Consider the following 25,500-nt stretch of genomic DNA (forward strand, 5'->3'; position numbering starts at 1 on the left):
ATCTCAATCGGAGACTGGAAGCAGCGCAACCAAGAGGAAAGCTATGAAATGAAGAGAATAGACTATGGGGAATCATTAATACATATTTGTGGAAAATATATATTAAAATAAAATGTATATTCTGATGATGTTTAGGCCAGCAGAGAAGGCCTTGCTGGCCCTGACGGCACACCACTGGCTACACTTCATAACATCCAAGTATTGTTTAATAATTACAGATCCAATTAAATATGATTCCCGATTAAACTGTGCAACATATTTGTGGGGTTGTTTTGCAAAAACAGATATCTCCCTTTGTATTTATTATCTTAAATCATGTTTTTTTCTTTTAGATTAGATTAGATTCAACCTTATTGTCATTGACAAGTACCAAGACAAGGAAATGCAGTTCGTCATCTAACCAGATGTGCATTGTAGAAAAGCTATGAATGTTTCAAGTTTATTGTTACGTTACATTACACTGCAAAGTAACACTCTCGTAAGAGAGTACATTTCTTCAGTTCCTGACATTGCAGCACAACACATAAGGCAATAGGCATAATACAAGATAAACAGGACAATATTACAGGTAAGACAAGATACACTGGTGGTGCAACTAGTAGCTTAATAATAGATAGTTCAGTAATACTAATGTACTAATACTAATACTAATACTAATGTGGCTGTGCGCTTAAAGTTTTCGTAGTCCTTATACATGGGGTGTGCTTGGGGATGATAGTCAATTGTCTACAGTGGGTTTGTTCATGTTCTTTAATGGATGGATGGACATCGCAATCATTGGACTTATTGGGAACGTTACCCACTGAGCACTCGGGAACAGTGAATCGGGAATGGTGCTCATTCAACTTATCCAGCCTCGCGCTACGTGCAATGCATATGATGTAAAAAGTCAATATATTTGCATGAATATCAATATGATACGTACAGTAAAGATATATGTACATTGTGATGCGTACAGGACAAGGGCGAATAAGATGTGCAGTGTGCACGTATATTCTTTGTGTGCCCTCCTTCATATAATAATACGTGTCGAGTATAAGTCGCTTTGGAATAAGGCGTCTGCTAAATGGCAAAAATGTAAAATGTAAATGTAATACGTGAGAGGTAATATTTTGATTTATGTTGGTGGAAATGGTATCCCTTTCAAAGTTGTTTCTCCAGTTTCATCCTTCTGCCAGAGGAGTCGCAGTTGCTCATTTCTCCAGTTTCTGTGCGTACGCATGGGTCTCAGTGCGCGTAGAGGTGCGCACAGTTTCACGCCAAGTTTGTTTTTTTATAAATCCCCAAATTGCGGGGAAATTTGCGTACGCAGGTTTCGGGGCGTACGCAAGCTTTCTAAATGAGGCCCCAGGCTCCTATAGAGAACTCACCCTTGGTTCCCATCTTAGGTTTTTATGGAGGCTCTGAAAGCTCCATTACACTAGAGTGCTTTCTGACAAGCCAGACGATGTGATAACAGATAACGCTCCCACACTTAAAGGTCATCTGGGGGAATCTCTGCCTCCTGAAAAACGGAGGCTACTGTTAAGGGTGTTGAGGATTTTTTTTCTTTCACCGCACTTTGAGAATAATTACAAGTGCCAAAATTGAGTGTCCCAACTAAGCGGTTATACAAGATTGATTGTCAACGTCTCATTTATAGTCTATTATCATTTCACGGAACAAGGTTTCCTTTTAATTCGATTTGATGGCTTTGGTAATATGCAATATATGGGGGGAAAAAGCCTAATAAAGCCAATCGAAACCTGCAATGTATTTGACCCCTTTTTTAACCCTTTGCTGTCCTCTCCTTCTTGCAGTCCTGGCTCCAGAAGTATGGCTACCTTCCCCCGACAGATCCTCGAATGTCGGTCCTGCGCACCGCCCAGACCATGCAGTCTGCTATCGCTGCCATGCAGCGCCTGTATGGTCTCAACATCACAGGCTCGCTGGACAGGAACACCATAGAGTGAGTCTCACATTCACATACTCCTCCTCATTCACTAGGGCCCTGGGAATTCTCCCTACCAAGGGCACATGGTTAGGAAAAACAGGTCCTAAGCATTAGGACATAAACGACAAGAGGTTCAATGTTTGAAGTAACGTAGGCTATATACAGGGTTCCCACGGGTCCTTGAAATCCTTGAATGTTTGTGAATTTGAGAAAAGAAAATCCTTGAATTCCCCCCTCTCTCTCTTCTCAAAAAATAAATAAATATAGGTAACATGTAGAAGGGAATAAAACAACCATACTAGTTACTAAGGTTAATCAGTTAGCTAGATTTTAAACCGACATAACGCCGTTAGATTTGAAAACCGTTCATGGTCATTCCTATTATATACATTCTCATCTAGATCTGTCTCAAACTATGCCGTGTTGGGTCCTTGAATTTGAAGGAATTGAGTCTTGAAAGTCCTTCAAATGTGCTTGAATGTGATGTTTCAGAAGGTGTGGGAACCCTGTATATATCATCGGCTATTGAATCAGTTAATCTAAATGATATTACTGGTACGGCGCTCACATGCACACGCTATCTCAGTCGGTTGTTCCAGACATCTGTAAACTGTGGCGGCATCTCCTGGCGTGGTTAGCTGCTTGACATTCTGGAACGGAGCAGACGGGAGCCGTCCTAGACACAAAGGTGCCCTGACACGGATTAAGTGGGGCATTTTAATTTGATCAAAGGAGCCTTTTACTCACGGCACACCTCCGCCAGCAGATCAAAGCTGTGTAAACGCCACGGTATTACTCTGAACTCAGAGGCTCACGGAAGAGAATAAAAATGACCCCTTCTGTCTGTTTGCTTATTGAATCGATCGACTATGTAGGAGGAGCCTCTGTTAGGGCTTTCACACCGGCAGTTCCGAACGCCGGTTCGCGTTCGGAAACCTCCGAACGTTGGCGCTGTCTGGCGAACGATACACTGGTATGAACGCGGGCTCGTTCGCCAGACAGCGCCAACGTTCGGAGGTTTCCGAACGCGAACGCGGTGTGAAAGCCCTATGTGTGAATGGCAGATTTCATTGTTGTCTAAAGTTTTTCTTGTTTTGTCGAACGTTTTTTTTCTTGTGAGATGTTAAAGGGGCAATCTGGGGATCATAATGTTTTTTGTTTTTTTTACTTTTAAATGTGTGATATATAGCCAGGGGGAGACCGCTTTGTTGTTTTTTTAATCGCAGATTGCCCCTTTAAATTGGGATCTTCCCCAAAAAAATCTGCTGGAATCAGTTGGAATTCATGACAACTCAACTGTTAAAGCCTGCTTTTGTTTCCTGTTTCCTTGTGCTTCTGTATAACGATGTAGCGATAACACGCTAAGGTGAGGCCAATCTCTTACTATAAAGCTTGTCTTGGTTGTATAGTGTGTTTGTAAGTATGTGATAATTAGCACAAATATGTTGAAAGGGATGAGAGATGACATGACACTGTTTATAGTTGATAAACATTTCGTGAGCTTAGAATTATAAGGTTCTATCTCCGTTTAGGGTAGTTCAGAGATATTGAGCGTCAAAGTGTTTACATTCCATTATGTTTTATGAGATGGAACCTTTGTATTTTATGAATTACTAACTCAAAAATTTCAACATTTTAAAAACAACACCACACAGGCATTAATAAACACCTAATGGATCAGATTATGTAATCAATTATGACAAAAATGAAGATAGAACCTTATAATTCTAATGTCACGATTTATGTTTTATATTGGAGCTCCATACATACAATATACTCATTGATCATCCCACTGTGACTTTGAAATGGTCGACCCTCAGTTGATGCATGTACTGGCCAGTTACAAACGGTGTTGTCATCCAGGTTCACCTCCTCAGTCCCGGTCTTGACTAATGGACTTCTCTCTCTCTCTCCTCTTCCCAGCTGGATGAAGAGGCCCAGGTGTGGAGTACCAGACCAGCTAGGGGGGGTGTCCAAATTCAACGTGCGGAAAAGGCGGTACGCCCTCACAGGGCAGAAGTGGCAGCACAAGCATATCACGTACAGGTGGGTGAGAGACCTCAACGCACGCTCGGTCGTGTGTCTACATGTCTGTGTTTGCTAGTGTGGATTCGATCGGCTTTACTTGATGAAAAAGGTTCGCAACCGCTTAGCCCACGTCTGAAGGAAGTGGCCGACAGACATCACAGCATAGCGTTGCACTTTATTGTACCACTTTAGGGTGGAACACAGGCTACATCTCAAACCCCAAAACGCCCATACTGGAGACACTCCCCTGTCTCTGCCCCCAGAGATAAATAGCAGCGTTACCAAACTCCTTAGGAATCATCACATTCCTCTCTTGTATCCGACCGTCTGACTCACATCAAGCAGACGGAATAACAGGCACTGTGTCATTCTCCTTTCATCTCCACATTTAGGCACTCATGATCCTCCTCCTCTTCCTTCTCTCCTCTTTTTTCGCTTTGTTGCAGTCGTGTGATGACCCTATCCCAACAGGATTCACACTGCATATATAGAGTGGGTCGTAGAAGCAGTGTCCACCACCCGGGATAAACTAGAGATTACAGAGCAACATCATAACTCCCTGTGCATGTCCCTAATATAGCCCCTGCCCTATATAATAATCATATTGTATGTCTGCCCCCGATTCCTTTATGGACTAATCCTTGAGCTCTCAGAATAACATTTCTTTTTTTTCCTTTTTTTAAAAAATTCTCCCCGACTTGAAGGATCAATGCATGAGCAGCGTTACTGAACCCCTGAATATAATCTGTCAGGGAAATCTGTGACCTCCTCATGAACCAGGGTACTGTATTATTATTCAAGAAGGAGAGAGAGAGAGAGAAAGAAAGAAAGAAAGAGAAGGAAAAGGAGGGAGAGAGAGGAAGAAAGAGAAGGGAAAGGAGGGGGGGGGGGGCTCCGCAAGCAAGAGGGAAGGGGTTGAAGAAAGGAGAGGAGGGAGAGCGTAAAAAACAGACAGGGAGAGGAGAAAGACGAGAAGAGAGAGAGAGAGGAAAGGCCTCATTTTAAAAAAGACGGTCACCCTAATCCGGGTCAGATTAGGGTGACGCAACAGGATGGAGTGTTTTTAGGCGAGGGACAGGGCGGCGTGTGTGGGTGCGTGGACGTGGCCAGGGAGCGTGCGTGTGTGTGCTGTTGTATCGAGTGGCGGAGCCACAGTGCAGTAGGTCGAGTGAGGACAACTCTTTTACTACTCGATCTTTTCAGTTTGTAAAGCGTCTTTTTAAATGTTTTTATTTGATGAGATGCATGAGTGAAGCAACGTTTGACACCACAAATGTGGATTTGCGTAAAGCAAACTTTGTGTGTCTAGAAAAGCGCTATATAACTCTAATGCATTATTATTATTATTATTATTGTTATTGTTATTGTTATTATTATTGTTATTGTTATTATTATTATTATTATTATCTCTAACCACATCCATCCTCTTCCACCCTGTCCCACCATCCACCCTCTCAGCCACGTCTGCTCTTCAGGGTGTGGTCCTGAGCTGCCCTCTCTTAGGGGAACTGCAGCAGCACAATACTATTGTTGTCTTCTTCTGCTCATTTATCCTCTTATGTAATGTTGTGCTGGAATGTTTTTTTCATATGGGATTCTGTGTGTCTTTGATTCTGTTTAGTCTTTGTGTTCACAAGTGCTTTGGTGTTTAGAATTCATGTTTAATGCAGTGTGTGAGAGATAGTGTGGAGCTGTGTGTTCAGTGTGTGTAACTCTTGTTTAGTGTTGCCATTTCTGTGTGTGTGTGTGTGTGTGTGTGTTGTGTGTGTGTGTGTGTGTGTGTCTCATGTGTGTCGTGTGTGTGTGTGTATGTGCGTGTGTGTGTCTCATGTGTGTCGTGTGTGTGTGTGTGTGTGTGTGTGTGTCTCATGTGTGTGTGTGTGTGTGTGTATGTGCGTGTGTGTGTGTGTGTCTCATGTGTGTCGTGTGTGTGTGTGTGTGTGTGTGTGTGTGTGTGTGTGTGTGTGGCTAATTAGCGTTAGCTTTCCCACAGCTCTCCCAGCATGTAGGTAGCATGCAGTACATACAGTAGCCCAACCTCATTACACCCAACCAACATGCCGCCCCTTAGGCTCCCACTCCCACACAGTTCAATGTCTCCACACACTGCTTATTCTCTGTCTCTGTAATTTACACAAAACGGGCATAATGACATGAATTCCTATGTGTGCTTTCACAAATAGGCATTGTAGAAAATATAGTCTGTGGTATACAGTAGTAAGAATTGTAGCATTTGCTTTTCTTTTAAAGTGGCCAGTGGTGAGGCTACTCATTATACTGCTAGACAAGGTAGATAGAACAAGGACAAGGACACTTCTAGATGTTATCTTTGTCTCTGTAAGAAAGTAGTTTCACTGTTTACGGTATCACGTAAACTAGTGAAATATGTCTCTTGTTTGTTTACCAAACCTGGAGTGTTTATTATTATTATATTATTCATTTCCTCCCTGACAGAAGACACACAGAACAACCCCCTTTACTCTTCTTAGATGCGTCACTATCAGCCCCAGTCCTCTGATCCTCTTCTTACTTGATCAGTTCCACTTTTCTGTGAAATTCGGAGGCTGTCCAAATGTGACACTGAATGGTCTAGTCATTGCTAATGATGCTGTGCCATTGGAGCTTTTATGACACAATCGTAACACTAACAACCAATCACCAGACCAATCAAGCCTGGGCCAGCTGTGTTCCCTGCGGTGACATCATCAGCGTGTACTTGGCCTGCCTTTACCCCGAGTGGTCCCTGCACCCTGAGAGTAACGTGACACTAGATGCCATTACAGTTTAAACTAAGTAGTGATTAGAGGCCGACATCCCCCTGGGTATTAATAAAGCAGTCTTACTTGTCCTTATTGCAACCTGCAGAAATGTCATATTTCATTTACGGTTAAGTTACTGTTACACCTTCTGAACCCGACGGAGCGATAGAGTATGTAGGAGAGAGAGAGAGAGAGAGAGAGAGAGAGAGAGAGAGAGAGAGAGAGAGAGAGAGAGAGAGAGAGAGAGAGAGAGAGAGAGAGAGAGAGAGAGAGAGAGAGGTGGATGTCGGGAAACACAGACGAGGAGAAGCAAAGGGGAGCGGCGATGTCAAAACAAAAGACACAGATTTACTTTTACTGTCATTTCTGTCGCACAGTCCCTTGTTCCATTTTGATGTCATTGTTTGGGTGTTTATCACGGTAGCGATAAAGTCCTCCGAGCTGAAGGGACACGTGGCAGAGGACTGTCAGGGTTTGACGGGGTGGGGGGGGGGGGGTGCTCAGAGATGAGCTCAACCTTGATGGCAGTCAGGCAGCAGCGCAGAGAAACAATCGAGGTTTAACAAGCTCCTCAAACCCCCGCCGCCTCCCTCGGTGTGATCACTGATCAGACGCCTCAGCCTCAGCTGTGACGTGATCGACTCAGCACTCGAGGTCTGTGTGTGAGAGAGAGAGAGAGAAGGGGGGGTGGATGGAGTGCTGAGAAGTAGGAGGACACTCCAGCGACCCTCCGCTCACCTGTAAGAGCAGAGAGCCACAAGGGTGAAGTCTGGAGAGGAGAGTGACAGAGAGCAAATGTCCTAGATCACCTCTGAGCTGCTGAGACCATTCGTTCAATGCCAACACTACAGCCGGGTCGCTTATACGGCACTGAGTATAGGTCTACTGTCATTGGAAGGAAGGAGAAGGGGCACTAGACGAAAGAGGATGAAGATATTCATCACATCATCAATGAGGGCCGAAAGATCGAGTGACGGGAGAAAGGAAAGAGGGGTACGAGAAACAGAGAGTGAGGAATCAATAGAGGGTCAATGATGGAGAGTGGAGTGTTAGAAAAGACAAAGAGAGAGAGAGAGAGAGAGAGAGAGAGAGAGGGAGAGAGAGAGGGAGAGAGAGAGAGAGAGAAAGTCAAGGGAGAGAAAATTAGATATTGATTCACGTAAATATTTTTCAAGGCGCCCTTCACCAGCAAAGCAGATGAGCTTGAATGCTCAGTCGGCTGTAATGCGATGTACCTCCCTAGTAGATGAGATGTAATGCATGGAGGACAAGACAGGAGTTCAGGAGATGAGGTTTAACACTAGAACAGCTGTGAGTAAAAAAACAAAATTCTACCTTTGCACTCGATCAAATTTCAGGACCAACCTTTCATGACTTTTCCTAGATACAGTATGTGCGTTCTACCACCCAGTATCTTTACATTTTCAAAATCTAGCTAGTATAAAGCGATTTTGCAGTATCTCGGTGTGTCTGCGCTAGTATTTGGCCGCCATCCTTTTTTTTCCACGGCTGCAATTCTCTTCATATCAGCAGAGGTCGCAGGGACACACACACTGTGCTGCATGTGCTGAATTAGATTCAGTGAATAAGATTATGATATTTGTAAGATAATGTTTTTATATGGTAGGCTATATATAGCAATAGTGATACATAAGATATGTATATGTACAGACAGTTATGAAAATGATAAACTGTACAGTATGTCTCCCAATCCTTTCGGATTTGAAATGTCGGAGCTGAAGCTGGCTTTCCACAGCGGGTTTACCCAAGTTACATATGCAATAGTGATAAGATATTATGATATGTGTATGTACAGTTATGAATGCTAAACTGTACAGTATGTCTCCCAGTTGTGTGTTGCATGCTATAGCTACCGCAGCAAAGTAATTGCAGTAGCCTACATTTGATTGTGTCTGTAATCATCAACGAATTTTCTTGCAACATGGAACAAATAAAATGATATTTATAATGCAGTGTATAATGTATTTATAATGTATTTGCAGTTCCGCTGCCGCAGAAAGTCCATCAAAGTCGCGCTAAATTACGTGCGTTGTGCATTGAATGACACTATTTACAGCGCTGTCAATTTTCAAATAATGCAATAGGCTATGTATATGAATTCACAGAAACACAGAAATTATCATCATGAATAGAAACACGCAGAGCGTGTATTTCACAAATAAACGTGGAAGTAAGAAGAACTAGTAAGTAAGTAACTAAGTAAGTAAGTAAAGCTTTATTTATATAGCACCTTTCGTAAATGAAATAAAACTCAAAGCACTTTACAATAGAACATATACAATCATCGCGATAACACCTCGATCGGGCCAGTCAAAAGTCAACAACAGGTGTCCATGAGGGATGGGGGAGGGGGGGGTGTAGAAGGGTTAGGGTTTTGCATGTGAATCTTCTGGGCGAGTTTTCTGCAGACGGCCTTGTGGGCCGAGCAGGGGGGGCCGGAATGGAGATTAGTTGTTTTGGGTTAGGCATTTTCGATAGCACAGCAGGTTGAGATGAAATAGTAGGTTATAATGTGCAGTGAACAAACAAACAAACACAGACAGAGAGACAGATTATCCAAAATAAATTGCCACGCTTCTGCTTATGTTCACGCCAATTCTTTCAAGTAAAACGTAAGGTGATTCATATAAATAATAAACAATTGCTACTAGTGAATACGCTCTGAGGACGTCGGAGCGGACTAAGGTTTATTAGAGCAAAGCAACACAATAATGAATACACTCTGCAATTGGCTCCTTTGGCTAATGTTTGAAAAGTAATCTACAAATATTAATCTGCGTATACTGGTCATCTCCCGCCTGGATTACCGCAATGTACTGCAATGTACTCCTGGCTGGGCTCCCCGCTTCAGCCATTAGACCTCTGCAGCTCATCCAGAATGCTGCTGCCCGGCTGGTATTCAACCTCCCCAAACCCCTGCCCGCTCAACCCCCCAAACCCCTGCCCGCTCACTCCGCTCCTCCACCTCGGCTGGCCGACTGGCCCCACCTCCTCTACACAGCAGTCGGGCTGCCCGATCACGTCTCTTCACAACACTGGCTCCCCGCTGGTGGAATGAGCTCCCCACGGCTGTCAGAACGGCAGAGTCACTACCCATCTTCCGTCGTAGACTGAAGACCCATCTCTTCAGGTTACATCTTAACTGCTCCTCCTGAGACATCTTCTGCCCCTCACCACTACGTCTCCTAAAGACGTCCGCTTTCCCCTCTACTGTGTCCCTAAGAACTTCTATTGCCCCCTTGTACTGTTTCTCAGTTTCTCCAGTAATATTAAAAAAAAAATTTTTTAGTAGAAGGCGATAATAGGGAGAAGGTTTTTCCTTCTATCAGTGGCCCCGGGCCCGAGCTAGAGTACTCTTCCTGCAACGAATGGTGGACTGCTGATTCACATGCTTAGTATTCAAATGTATTGATTGTAAGTCGCTTTGGAATAAGGCGTCTGCTAAATGCCAAAAATGTAAATGTAAATGTATATCTGTGTACAACCGTCTTGCTTGTTGTGTAATATTATCATTGCTGCTGCGAGGTCGACAGGAGAATTGTAGGCCACTCTCATCATAACTGAACATCTGACAATAACAACGTCAGGTGAAGGGCAGTATTTTTCCCATCTTTCCTTTAGTGGGTGAATTGACTCAATATGAATGGTTGTACAGTTGTCTAGGCAAGAATGGGCCACAGCCGTCTTCAGAGTTCATGGAAATGCTAAGTGATGTACTGCCAGCGCTTCCATTACCACCTAAATGGTAAATGGACTGCACTTATATAGCGCCTTCTTTGCAGCTCCAAAGCTGCTCCAAAGCGCTTTACAACGGCCTCTCATTCACCTCTCATTCACCTCTCATTCACCCATTCACACACACATGGCGGCAACCTAACCCTAACTTGCAATTGTAACAGGATACACATATACAAAATCATTGTCATCATCCAAACATTCTATTAGCATTTTAATGCCCAAAAAAAAAAATCACCAATGACACACCAGTGACTCTGCTGACTCTGGCCACCTCACCATCCTCATCCTCCTCCACCTCAGCGCCGCCTTTGACACCATCAACCATTCCATCCTCCTCACCCGTCTTCACCTTCATCCTCCCCCTTGGACAGGGTTAGGGTTAGGGTTGGACATCAGCCATGACCTCCTTGTTGCAAGTTTCCATCCAGTGATCACTGTGCGTCAGTACACAGACTCCCATTGTGACGAGTTGGGGGGTCATTTGACTCCAACGGCGAGCTAAAAGTAGGTGAAACAGCATCTCGCTCCAAGTGTTAACACTCCACAGCCACCCTGGAGGGGTTAAGCAGTGTTCAGACACTATACAGAGAGTCCAAGAGTCCTAAAACTCCTAGACGAAAGTCCAAAAGTCTGTGTTTCAAACTGTGAACTTTACTCATTCACTCTCCTTGAGGATCAGTCGATAACAGTGCCAATCTGAGAGAAAAAGAAAAAAAAAGATGCCATTCTTAATCCTTCCTCTCCCATATTTTTACGAGTGAATAAAGTGTTGAGCTATGAAAATTGCCCAAGCCAGACTGGGGCTCTTGTGGAGCAGTGGGCTGTTGATAATCCTTAATTAGAAAATAAATTCCACCGGTAGGAAAATCCTCCAGTCTCTCTCTCAACACCTGCAGCACTATAATCAGCAGGACAGCGACTCAGCTATTTCCGTCAGATGTGTCTCTCTCTACTTCAGTTTTCAGCTGAGCGACTAAGTGCATAATGATGAATGGAAGGAATGGTGGTATGATTGTTTCGGTATGGTAGGAGGTGCGGTATGTTGTTTATGATGTGGTACGCCTTTGGTACTGTATGACAGTAGAGTATACAGTAGGTCCTGGATACTAGATTTCAGGGGTAACCAGACCCGCCAAGATCCAAGTAGACCCCAGGAAGGGACGATAAGTCCTGGATTTTAGGGGTAACCAGACCCCGGTTGAAATACCCTGTAAACCAAGTGAGAAGGGGAGGACATTGCGGATGGGGTAGCGTGCACAGCAGGACTGTGAACCCAGGCCAGGGGGAGTCCGGTGCAGGTCCCACGTTAGCGTGCCTCCACTCACAAGGGGCGCTAAAACAATGTTGTTACGTAATATTGTATTTTATCTTTACCTGTTCTTTTTACTGTTTTCCCCTGCTTTTATATTCATTCTATGCTTGTATATGTTTTTATATATGTTTTTATATTCACTTTATGTTCTTATTCCTGTTGTAAAGCACTTTGAGCTGCATTTCTTGTATGAAAGGTGCTATATAAATAAAGCTTTACCGGTACTTACTTACTTACTATACAGTCATATCGTGTTACGTTATGAAATGATGTGGTTGAAATACTGTTTGCGAGTATACTGGCTCAGTAGAATATCTGTCATCCAGCCAACTGATCCCCCTCCATCTTTTCCCCACGCAGCATAAAGAACGTCACGCCCAAGGTCGGCGCCGAGGAGACGCACGACGCCATCCGGCGAGCGTTTGAGGTGTGGCAGAACGTGACGCCGCTACGCTTCGAGGCCGTGCCCTACAGCGACCTGGAGAGGACCAAGAAGGACGTGGACATTACAATCATATTCGCCTCGGGTTTCCACGGCGACAGCTCCCCTTTCGACGGAGAGGGGGGCTTCTTGGCCCACGCTTACTTCCCCGGGCCGGGGATCGGAGGGGACACGCACTTTGACTCGGACGAGCCGTGGACGCTGGGGAACCCCAACCACGACGGTAAGCTGCTGACAGGGGCGTCGTCACGGCGTATGTGACGGCAGGGTTCCCACGGGTCCTTGGAATCCTTGAAAGTTTGTGAATTTGAGAGAAAAAAAATCTAATTCTTAAACGTTTTTGAAAATAGACATGGGTCATTGAAAGTGCTTGAATTTGTTTGTACGTAATTATAGTAGATAAGTCTCTGTATTGCTTTACTCAACACAGTAACTTTACACATATTTCACACTATATTGTTTTGCTGTGCTGTGGTAGAGAAGGCAAGAGACCATCTAGTGTTCAAGCCTCTACATTCAAAAGCCTCTCTTTTTAATTGTTGTCTGTGAGTGGATAGTTCCTATTATATAAATTCTCATCTAGATCTGTCTCAAACTATGCCGTGTTGGGTCCTTGAATTTGAGGGAATTCTTGAGTCTTGAAAGTCCTTGAAATGTGCTTGAATTTGATGTTTCAAAAGGTGTGGGAACCCTGGAATGGTACACAAGAATGCTACAGGTTTCCATGCGGTGTTGACATGTGAACCAGTATAACATCAGGGAATCTGACATCTTCCTGCTATGCAGCATGACATATTATTCCCTCAATGCCTGGAATATATGTGCTGTTGAGGACTGATCTGACGGTGGCTATAGTCCTGGACTGGCGTCTACCTCCCTGCCCCCTTCTTTTTTTAGAAAAAGTTATTTTTTCTGAGTGGGGCGGTCCCACTCATATTTTTCATTTTATTGGACAGATACAGTGAAGACAGACAGGAAAGTAATGAGGAGAAGGGAGAGAGAGAGGGCATGGGGCCGGATTCGAACCCATGCCGACATGGGCATAATGTGTACACTGTAGACCGCGGTGCTAGACCACTGGACCACCCCAGGCCACTAGGGGTGCAACGGTTCAGTTGGCCCACGGTTCGGTACGGTTCGGTATTTTGGGTCACGGTTTTCGGTACGGTTCGGTTCAGAAACAAACGTTCCAGACCAACTCGACCTCTGACCAAAGGCCGCGTTCGAGGCATTCACGTGGACGCTCCGGCGCTCTCAGAGCTAATTTACGAACGCGGCCAAATTGATCTTCTCGCCATAAAGCTTAAGCGTACAGTGGGCTTCCTGTATAGATTTAAATCTTGCTTTTCCTTGGCTTCCAGAAAACGTCTTGTCTCCGCCCTTTTCCTTTCACAATTGGATTATGGTGATACAGTATATAGGTTTGCTTCTCTGTCCACTTTATCCAAGCTAGACCCCCTGTATCATTCGGTTCTAAGATACATCACCAATAGTGCCTTCAGGACCCATCACTGTACACTGTATAGTCTGGTTGGATGGCCATCTCTTTCTGTCAGAAGGCTCCAACACTGGTACACTCTTGTGTTTAAAATCATCTCTGGCTTCTTACCGAATTATCTGGGCCTGAAGTTCATCCCTATACCGAGTGGCTCGGGTCTCAGCCCAGTGAGCAATTTTACGTTGATTAGACGTCTAAACAACGTCTAAATGGCCTGTAGACGTCTAGGCGAAATCGAGGCTAAATATCCGCCAAATTGGAAATTTAAAAAACGTCTATGTTTAGACGTTGAAATGCCGTTGAAACATAGACGTTGTTTCCCTGTCTATGTTTCAACAGCATTTCAACGTCTAAACATAGACGTTGTTTCAATTTCCAATTTGGCCTATATTTAGACCTTGAAATGCCGTTGAAATATTCTGTACCTGGAGGTACTGCAATACCAGGTCGATGCGTGGTGTGGACGGAGCAAGCCCCTATTCCATCTCCCTGCTCCAAAAATCAATTTAATATAACGTCCCCGGGTAGGGGACGTATCAGATAATAAACTGATAAGAACAGATACACTTGATCTTAGCCAAAAGGCCGAGAAGCGATACCCGCGATGGTTTCGAGGGAGGGTAGTCATTCTCTGGCACGTCAATGAAGGTCACGGTTTAACCACAACAATAGTTTCTATAGGCATTCCACTATATAATAATAATGGTATTAGTGGAATAGTGTTTTAACAATAATAATGTAGTGCCAATGTACAAAACATCCCAAAAATACTACTTTTCACTGTTCCAACCGCGAAATTCAATACGCCCCATGGTCACGTGGTAACCCGTCTCCAATCGTAGCGAAAGAAAGCATTTGTTAACCAAAATTACATTAACCGCAAACTGGAAATAATAACCAACCGGTTACATGTAGCAAAACGTAATGCGATTATTATGTGACGTTTTTTGTATTTAAGAAAGCAAATTTTAACGATATTTCCTTTTAACGATCAGTTTCTATGGACCTCTTTGAATTAAAAGAAAAGGACAAAGAAGAATATGCCTGTAAGCAATGCGTTTGTATTTTTAAAATATAACTGGTCTTTCCTCTCATTCTGTGCTACTTGTTCCTGTTTAAAGTTGTTCATGTGCTTTGATCTTTGTTTGAAAAGCCACTGATGACTCTACAATGATAGACTCTCCTCTGCAGTCATCAACACCAGGTACTATGACTATTTTTCTATATAATCTCAATTCAGTTCATGTAGTGTGTTGCCGATTTGTCTTCCCAGCCTCATAGTCATAGAGTAGAGCGTAAGGACAATAGAATGGGTTTAATAACGGTTTTAATGCATTTGAGATAAGTAGACAATATGTTTAGACACAGACCGCATTTATCTGGGTAAAGGACAGCGACATATAGACGCAATTTAAACCACCACTTCCGCATGAATAACTATGCTAGACTACATGGAATCTCAGACTAAATGACGGTCTGGTACATATTTTGACAATCAACAGGCGTTTAGGGTATTAATTTAAACTCAACGTGCTGCTATACTAAAACAGGGTTAGACACAGACCGCATTTATCTGGGTTAAAGGACAGCGACGTATAGACGCAATTTAAACCACCACTTCCGCATGAATAACTATGCTAGACTACATGGAATCTCAGACTAAATGACGGTCTGGTACATATTTTGACAATCTACAGGCGTTTAGGGTATTAATTTAAACTCAACGTGCTGCTATACTAAAACAGGTTTAGACACAGACCGCATTTATCTGGGTTAAAGGACAGCGACGTATAGACGCAATTTAAACCACCACTTCCGCATGAATAACTATGCTAGACTACATGGAATCTCATACTACATGACGTCTGGGACGTATTCTGACAGTTTAGAGGGGTTTAATAACGGTTTTCATGCATTTAAGATAAGTAGAAAATATAGCCGTAATATAGCTGGTCTATATTGGTTTATATTCTAGACGCGAGGTTGAAAAGACGTCTATTGCTCACTGGGAGGTCTCGTAGATGGCTACAATACAAGGTGCCACTTATCATGAACAATGTTGGAAGGGCAAGCTTGTCTTATTATGGCCCTTGGTCTTGGAATGACCTACAGACTACTTTTAAATTAGAGGCCCTTATTTCCATAAGTATCTTCAAGCGTAGATTAAAGGATGTGGTCACCGCTCGCTGTACCGGCTTTGGTTAGACTTCTCAATGTTTTAATCACCTTGTAAATACCCCTACCATTGTTTGTCTATTGTATTGTTGCCACTGTCTTATGTCCTGTCTTGTTATCTGAACTGTTTTTTTAAGCTACTATTTTGACCCTGTCTTGGCCAGGTCTCTCTTGTAAAAGAGGTTTTAATCTCAATGTGACTTCCTGGTAAAAAAAAAAAAAAAAAAAAAAAAAACGGAAACCGAAAACCGTCACGGTTCACTAGTGAATTGAGCCGTGGAACGCAAACCGTACCGTCCGTAAAAAAACCGAGAACCGTTGCACCCCTACAGGCCACTCCCTGCCCCCTTCTGTCAGAGAGAATGTGTCTCCACCCAAACTTCCTCTTCATCTCAGTGGACCGTACCCTAACACGCTGAGTACAAAGTCCTCGACCTCCCCAGTGAACCACCGCAGAGCCTGGTTTCATGTAAAGCTCGCTAAGCCATATGTTCTCATGTTGCATGTCGAGCAGGCGCGGGAGCAGCAGTGTTTACAGTCGGTGAACTGGGTTAAGATCTCTCCTCTCGTGCACACAGGGACATGTAGCGAGAGAGAGAGAGAGAGAGAGAGAGAGAGAGAGAGAGAGAGAGAGAGAGAGAGAGAGAGAGAGAGGGAGCATGACTCACCAGGGGGCCGGCGGCAGGGCGATCGATGCGCTTCGTTTAAGCTCATTTGCTGACCTTTGACCCCTGCGGTTGGCAGCACTGTCAGAGCATATCCCATCTGTGATAAAGCAGCAAGGCTTTACAGCCGACCCCAGATATAGAGATAGAGAGAGAGAGAGAAAGTGGGGAAAGGGACAGAGAGAGAAGGAGAAAAGGGAAAGAGAGATGGGACGGAGAAAGGGGTAGAGAGAAAGAAATAGAGGCGGGGGGGGGGGGGGGGAGACAAGAGAGAACAGAGAAGGAAAGGGATTGGGGATTGATACCCCCCAAAAATGTGGCATATATATCGAGAGAAAGAAAAGGAAATATGTATTAGCTGATAGCGGAAGGTTGGGGAGACGGTCTCTGAGTGTGTACACAAAATATCAGATGCTCAGGAGAGAGAGAGAGAGAGAGAGAGAGAGTGGAGGAGAGAGCTGGAGATCCAGAGGTAGAGAGAAACACACTGAAGAGAGCAAGTCAAGGATGAGGTGGAGAGCGGAGGAGAGAGGAGGAGAGATTCGGGGGGGTGGAGGAGAGTAAACACACAGGGTGCTATAGAGAGAGAGCTCTCAGTAGAGGGCTGACGATCCAGTCAGAGGCAGAGGAAGAAGCCATGCTAGTGGAGCAGCAGAGGGACGTAGAGAAAAGACTGACTACCGGTGTCAGCTGAGGACATATCGGATCGAGTTGAATAGCGTCTATGTATGTATAGATGCCTGTCCTCATAACCTACTGTGGGTGTTCAGATATCCAGACAATGTCTGCAGATTAGAATGTGGAGAGTCGAGTTTGAGGAAGGATGATGATGTTGCTGCTATCATCAATCCACCTAATATTCTCTCTGGTTACCTCTCTGGTTACCTTTGTGTTGGTGTGCATACTAGCACCGACTCTCTCTTTCTCTCTCTTTCTCTCTCTTTCTCTCTCTTTCTCTCTCTCACTCTCTCTCACTCTCTCTCTCTCTCTCTCTCTCTCACACACACACAGAGAGAGAGAGAGAGAGAGAGAGAGAGAGAGAGAGAGAGACACACACACACACAGACACACCCACACACACACACACACAGAGACACACCCACACACACACACACACACACTCACAGAGAGAGAGAGACACACACACACACACATACACACACACACACACACACACACACAGAGAGAGAGACACACACACACACACACGCGCACACACACACACACACACACACACACACACACACACACACACACACACACACACACACACACACACACACACACACACAGAGAGACACACCCACACCCACACCCACACACCTCTCCTCATATCCTCAATGCTAATGAGATGGAGAAACCGCTGTCAAAGAAACCAGTGATTCATAGCTGCCTTTCCTCTCTCAATGCAATATTAATGCAGCAGAATTTTTTTTAAGCACTGCCCACACATCAATGAAAACATCCCATTATGCATTCAATTAATTATTCATTCACTAGCCGCCTTCCCGCTGAATATATATATACATGTGTTGGCTGAAATAATCACGAGGTGACACGTCTGGACTAACATTAGCGCCGCAACGTCCTTATTTCCTCGAGGTTATTTGAAGCGAATGACGCCGTGTGTGTTGTGTGTTGTGTGCACTTATTGCTACCTAAAGAGAGAACACTTTGCTCTCTCAAACACCAATTAAGTGTCTGCTGGAAGTGAATTAGTCGTGAGCTCATTGTGAATTGACACGTGTCACGCGTGTTGACACGTGACACGCGCAAACATAGCGACGACTTCAACTTGTGTACGACACCCGACAGGAAGAAACGGTTCTGAGGAGCTAGGTAATAGGTGGATGTGTTTAAAGCTTCATTATGTTCAATTCCACCTTAACAAAGGTGTTAAAAAAACGTCTACGTTTGAAGCATTTAGTTGTTGCTTAGCAAAGATAATCAACACGTACAGTGTCATAATAATAATAATTAATAATTGACATTTAGCAGACGCTTTTAATCCAAAGCGACTTACAATTACAAATTACAGGGACATTCCCCCTGGAGTAACTGAGGGCTAAGTGCCTTACTCAAGGGCACACTAGTAGTGGTGTGGTTTCAAGCGGGATTTGAACTCACAACCTTCTGATCACAAGTCCAACTCACTATCCACTAGACCACCACTACCCCCCTTAATAACTCTGTACAACATTGTGATAGAATTCATGGACAATATAGGCTTAGTCTTTGGGGTTGTCATGACATGCCATGGTATTGCAGTCTGGGCATAACAACATAACATACCAGGTTGTTATAGTAATAGGGGAGCTGCAAGTCTATAACTGGGGCAGCTCATCCAGTGCAACAGGACAAGGGAATGCCCTGGATTCATTCTTGGCATTTCTCAGGCTGATTCAGTTTGAGAGGAAGACAGAGAGGAAGAGACCCAGAGGAGGAGAGAGAGAGAGAGAGCCTGCTGTGCTTAATGCAGTGACTCCCACCGCTAGCCGCTAGCTATGTGGCTATGCAGACGCCCCTCGGCCCACAGGACTAATTACAAGATGAAGAATCAGGGGGAGAGGAGCTGTGGTCTGAACTGTGTGTGTGTGTGTGTGTGTCGTGTGTGTGTGTGTGTGTCGTGTGTGTGTGTGTGTGTGTCGTGTGAGTGTGTGTGTGTGTGTGTCGTGTGTGTGTGTCTCGTGTGAGTGTGTGTGTGTGTGTGTGTGTGTGTGTGTCGTGTGTGTGTGTCGTGTGAGTGTGTGTGTGTGTGTGTGTGTCGTGTGAGTGTGTGTGTGTCGTGTGTGTGTGTCGTGTGTGTGTGTGTGTGTGTGTTGTGTGTGTGTGTGTGTCTCGTGTGAGTGTGTGTGTGTGTGTGTGTGTGTGTCGTGTGAGTGTGTGTGTGTGTGTGTGTGTGTCGTGTGTGTGTGTGTGTCGTGTGTGTGTGTGTTGTGTGTGTGTGTGTCTCGTGTGAGTGTGTCGTGTGTGTTGTGTGTTTGTGTGTGTGTGTGTCTGTGTTGTGTGTTTGTGTTGTGTGTGTGTGTGTGTCTCATGTGTGTTGTGTGTGTGTGTGTGTGTGTTTCGTGTGTGTGTGTGCCGTATGTGTCGTGTGTGTGTGTGTGTGTGTGTGTGTGTGTGAGTGTGTAAGGAAGATGGAGAGAGAAGGAGGGGGAGAGGAGGAGTTCTGTGTCTGTGGTAGTGTGATGTTATGTCTGGGATTCTACATAACGACACTGTTGTCCTTTTAGTTTTTCTATTGTCTCAATAGCCTCTCTCCCTCTCTCTGTCTCCATTCCTCACTTTTCTCCTCCTTTCCCTGCAGCTATCGCAACCATCCCTGACTACTCCTTTATTCCATCTATCCTCCTCTCACTCCATCACTCCTCTCCCCCTCTCCCCCTCTCCCGCCCTCCCCAGCCTGCTCCCTTGGCTTAGCCTCTCTCTCTGGTTTTTGTATATGTGCAGAGAACAGCTGTGAATGGCGTAACTGTAGCTCAGGCCTGAACCCATCTAGCAGCAGAATACATGATGTCTGTGTGGCTGTCATCTTTCTTTCCCTGCTCCCTCTCTCTCTCACTCTCTCTCTCGTGCGCTCACTCCCCCCGCCCCCCCCCCCCCCTCTGTCATTCTGTCAGTTTTACACACACACACACACACACACACACACACACACACACACACACACACACAGAGGCGTATCCCAGCCAGAGAGATCAGATCTCTCACAAAGCCTGTCTCTGTCATATCTAATTACTGGCCTGTTGCTGGGGAGGAGAGGAGGAGGAGGAGGAGGAGGAGGCTGGAGGGCTGTTGCCAGGCACAGCCGTTGTTGTTGTTGTTGTTGTTGTTGTTGTTGTTGTTGTTGTTGTTGCTCTTCTTCTTCTTCTTCTTCTCCTTCTTCTTCTTCTTCTTCTTCTCCTTCTCCTTCTCCTCCTCCTCCTCCTCCTCCTCCTTCTTCTCCTTCTCCTTCTCCTTCTCCTTCTCCTCCTCCTCCTCCTCCTCCTTCTTCTTCTCCTTCTCCTTCTCCTTCTCCTCCTCCTCCTTTGTGTAGTTGTCTTTGATGCACGTTGATGGATTCATCCTCCTCCGATTGTCTCCTGACACACGTGACGTGACGGTCCTCCTCTCTATAGACCTCCTGTTCCAGTCCCAGACTAGGGGTACAAACACACTGAGAATGAGACATGTCCTCAAAAAACCGGTACCGTTGGTAGACTGACACACACAACCATACCCACGCCACCACGGACAGTGCCTTTGAACATCGGATGGGGGAACATAATTAGTGCTCTTAAGTGTATTGACACGTGTTCTTGATTTCCTGGTTCGGTTAAACGCACTAGCGAGCGTTTGAGTTTTTCGACTCAACTCGACTCTTCTCTGTTATCGTTCTCGGTTATTTCCCGTCGTTCCAATTGTACACAGCAACACGTAAGGCCGCAGAACTGCTGAAATCACAGAACACCACGCTCGCTGCACAGATGGCCGTGGTGTTACTGTGAATCACAAGGAATGTTACTTTCTCCTGAGCAAACAGCACTTGTCCTGGAAGAGAGATCACAGCCCCACAGTAAAAAGTAGGTCAGTGCATTAATGAATACGTCTCTCTGTTACAGCGACGCAGTGAGCATAATGGAGAACAGAATACCCTAGGTCGTGTTCAACAGGACCCCGCTTTCTTGGAGCCAAAGATATGTTCCCCTCCCCCTCACACTCCTTCTTTCGGTCACATTCCCCTCATCTTTCCCTCTTTTCTTTCTCTCACTCCTGCACTCTCACTCCTCCTGATGTCTTCCTCCTATCTCTCTCCCTCCCCCCCCTCTTTCTCTCTCTCTCTCTGTCTCTCTCTCTCTCCCTCCTTCTATGTGTCCTGCGTCGTAGAGTGCCTGAGGTGTTCAAAGGCAGACAGGGAGAGTACAGCGATAGCTGCTAGCATTGTGGTAGCATGGTTTAGGGTTGGGGGAAGAGGGAGAGGAGGAGAGCCAGAGAGGGGGTGATGTTCAGTTTCTGTGGCCAGCAAGGGTGGGAGGCCGGGGGCTAGAACAGAGAGATCTATCCCCTCTGTGTCCTGGAGGTGTGGAACTATCAAGGTAGCTGCTGCTGCTCCTCACACCCCAAGCAAGGAGGAGACGTGAGCTTAGAATGATATGGTTCTCTCTCCGTTTAGGGTAGATCAGAGATATTGAGCGTCAAAGTTTTTACATTCCATTATGTTTTGTGAGATGGAACCTTTGTATTTTATTAATTACTAACAAAAAAAATCTACAGTACATTTGAAAAATAACACCACACAGGCATTAATAAACACCTAATGGATCAGATAATGTAAAAAACAAAATTTGGACAAAAATGGAGATAGAGGGAAGAACAAGAGTTGCCTCTAATGAAAAATACATTAATAATAATAATAATGGAATGCATTCTTTCATGGATTTTGGTTCTTCACCTTTTGTTTTTGAACACAGCGAAGTGCATATGTTAGATGTTCAGCCGCATAATAACAAATATGAACGTAAAGTGAAAATCAGTCAAAACTCCAAACGTGCACGCTAGGGTTTGAAACTAGCCACATCCTACTGTTATCAGTCATGTTATCCATGCCCTCTGATGCATTAGTAGATTGTAGACCCGTCTGGCACCAGATCCACACCATTGCACTGTTCAACAAGATACATAAAATGGTCTTTTCAACACAACACATCCCCCCTCGTGACTTATATGGAGTGGTATGCCATCAAAGGACTAGTCGTGTGGTGATAGCATCGGCCCCGGCCTCAGTGGAAAGTATGTAACATACATGCTGGTCGGAGCATGCAGGAAATGAAAATTCCAGGGTGATATTTCTCCGCGGTGGCCCCAAAATGGACACAGGGGTTAGAAAAACAATGCACCAGGAACAGAAATGTGAAGAATGTATCAGTACTATATGGTAAATGGACTGCACTTATATAGCGCCTTTTTTGCTGCTCCAAAGCGCTTTACAACGGCCTCTCATTCACCCATTCGCACACACATTCACACATCAATGGCGGCCAAGCTACCATGCAAGGCGCCGGCCCGCTCACTGGGAGCAATTTAGGGGTTCAGTGTCTTGCCCAAGGTCAAACCGCTGATCTGCCAACCTTGCGATCATTAGACGGCGGCTCTACCTCCTGCGCCACAGCCGCCCCTATATGTTTTCATGGTCTTCCCCTGCTGGGTTGGGGGATGTATGCGATAAAATAGTAAGGATTGTGGTCGATGGGGGATGAGGGTTAGGTGCTAGTAATTGATTGGTTGGTTGATTGATAGACGGACAGCAGCAGATAAATAAATCTTTGATCACTTCCATCGATCAGCGGGGCAGCTAATCATTGGTGTTCAATCGGGTTAACTGATTCTTTATTCGAACACCGGTGTAAGCTGTTATGCTCTTGCTCCTTAACGCAGGGGATCGATCAGCCCTAAACAATACCGTCATTGTCACAGGTGAGGGAGTCTCGTGGGCCTGGGACAGGCGTGAGCTTAGAATTATAAGGTTCTGTCTCCGTTTAGGGTAGTTCAGAGATATTGAGCGTCAACGTTTTGACATTCCGTTATGTTTTGTGAGATGGAACCTTTGTATTTTAGTAATTACTGACTCAAAAATGTCAACATTTTAAAAATAACACCACACAGGCATTAATAAACACCTAATGGATCAGACTATGTAAAAAAAAAAAAAAAATTGACCAAAAATGGAGATAGAACCTTACAATTCTAACGTCACGTCGCTGTTGCTCTGTGTAGTGCGCGTTCTAGGTGTGTACAATCATCCAACCTATATTGTAGCCCAGTCTGCGCTATCTCTGCAAAGTTCTGTTACGTTTCTGTGCGTACTATGAAACCGACTCCTGACGGCGCCACTGTGGAACGACACAGACAGAACCCGTTTTTTCAACCCCGGTTCACGCGTCCACCTCTAAACCCAGGTGGATGTGACGTACAGTACGAGCCGCGGTAGCGGGGGTAGCGACGGCTGTCTGGAGGAGCATTCGGTGCCCTTGCTGGGCTATTTTTAGGCCCCGTCCTCAGCGTGTGACGGGTGGGATGTGGAGCGCTGATAAGACGGAGCAGCCTTCAGACAGCAGGAGCAGAGACACCCATTTATACACATACGCTGCTGCCTGGGACTCTGATCGCTATCCCTCTACTGTGTGTGTGTGTGTGTGTGTGTGTAGGTGTGTGTGTGTGTGTGTGTATGTGCATGTTCGTGTGTGTGTGTGTGTGTGTGTGCACGTGCACGTTCACATGTGTTTACCTGTACCTGTGCGTGTGTGTGTGTGTGTGTGTGTGTGTACAAACACCCAGCATGGCTACATTTGGGTGGACTATTGGTATTGATGACTGAGTTTCTGAAAGTGGAGAGCATGCTGGAAATCAAAGGCAAAAAGGTACTGTGTGTGTGTGTGTGTGTGTGTGTGTGTGTGTGTGTGTGTGTGTGTGTGCGTGTGCGTAGTGTGTGTAGTGTGTATTGATCTGTCCAGTGCTACAGTGATATAATCTCTATCCCACAAAGAGAGTATGCATACATACAGTACGATACACTGCATGACATCCATCTCCTTTGTTACGTAAAGAGAGAGAGAGCACCATGCCTGTACCCACCAGGCAGCCTCTAGAAATAGTCGATCGCCCACTGACACCAGCACCGCTACCATGTGGGTAGCAGCAGGCTGCCCTGCAGCCCCGCCCCTCCCCCCTCCCCCCTCCCTCCTCTCTCTCCATCACTGAGCTCACACCGCTCTCTCTTCCGCAGTTCCTCAGGAGGCTGACCCCCCCCGCTTCTGGTCAAACGTTCTCCAAACCCACCCCATAAGTCTTCATCAAACACACTCTCCTGTGAGCACAATAACCAGCCTTTCACTCTACCGCTTGACCGCCTTCTCTACTATAGACTGGAACTTTTAAGTTTTTAGTTGGAGTCAGTGTTAATGAGCTCTCTGAGAGGAGGGGGGGGGGGAAGGAGGTATAGGAGGAAGAAGTCAGGAGGAGTGAGAGTGCAGGAGTGAGAGAAAGAAAAGAGGGAAAGATGGGGTGAATGTGACCGAAAGAAGGAGTGTGAGGGGGAGGGGGAAATATCTTTGGTCCAAGAAAGAGGGGTCCTGTTTGAACACGACCTAGGGTATTATGCTCACTGCGTCGCTGTAACAGAGAGCTCGTTAGAGAGCTCAAACTTGACGTTTTTAATTTGGACTCAGTTCTGTTAATGAGAAAAATCCCCAAAAGAATGACGGAGGGAGAAGGAGAGGAGAGGAGCTGCAAGAGAGAGAGAGAGAGAGAGAGAGAGAGAGAGTGGTGAGTCAGTCGGGGAGATAGAGAGAAGAGATGGCGAGGTGGTGCGGGACGTTTGGCTCGGGTCACAATGGCTAGTCTGTCAGGCGTAGACACGGTGCTTCACACCCAAGAGCGAGGCAGGCGCAGAAACTGAGCCCTCTTGGCATCCGCACGCGGGAACCTCGTTCTCTCGTTCCGTGTCTCTTTCGTGTGAGTTTGTCTCTTTTCAGAACAACAACAACATTGATTCCGAGTCGATTGTACTGCGATGAGTCTTTGTTTTCCTCACTTTATTTAACTATGTAGTTAAGGTTCTCAGTGAGTGCCTTTCACCAGTTCATATATCTCATCAAGCTTTCTCTCTCCCTCTCTCTCTCTCCCTCTCTCTCTCTCTCCCTCTCTCTCTCGCTCTCTCCCTCTCTCGCTCTCTCTCCCTCTCTCTCTCTCTCTCTCTCTCTCTCTCTCTCTCTCTCTCTCTCCTCATGTTCCTCTCTCTTCCTGTCTGCTTTTATTTCCCTCCTCTCGTCTCACTTTCACTTCTTCTACCACTCTAAGCGAAACGAGTCTCGTTTCTCTTTCTGTAAAAGAAACAGTGGCGCACATGTTCTACCCCGCCCTTTCCCCTCAGCCCCAGCTTACTTCTGTGTTT

General features: G+C 45.3%; 1 protein-coding gene across 1 annotated transcript in view; it reads left to right on the forward strand.

Moving 5' to 3' along the window:
- The window catches only part of mmp16a (matrix metallopeptidase 16a (membrane-inserted)), a gene marked incomplete at both ends in the record, with an annotated part of 69,513 nt that overhangs the window by 13,397 nt on the left and 30,616 nt on the right, over positions 1-25,500 (forward strand). Inside the window, 3 exons of the mRNA XM_080544257.1 lie at positions 1,800-1,948; positions 3,857-3,979; positions 12,152-12,456. Of these exons, the coding sequence (XP_080400383.1) occupies positions 1,800-1,948; positions 3,857-3,979; positions 12,152-12,456 (577 nt within the window). The remainder of the gene's footprint in view (positions 1-1,799; positions 1,949-3,856; positions 3,980-12,151; positions 12,457-25,500) is intronic.

This window comes from Nansenia antarctica, assembly GCF_963989245.1.
Source record: "Nansenia antarctica genome assembly, chromosome: 13".
NCBI classification, from domain to species: Eukaryota; Metazoa; Chordata; class Actinopteri; order Argentiniformes; family Microstomatidae; genus Nansenia; species Nansenia antarctica.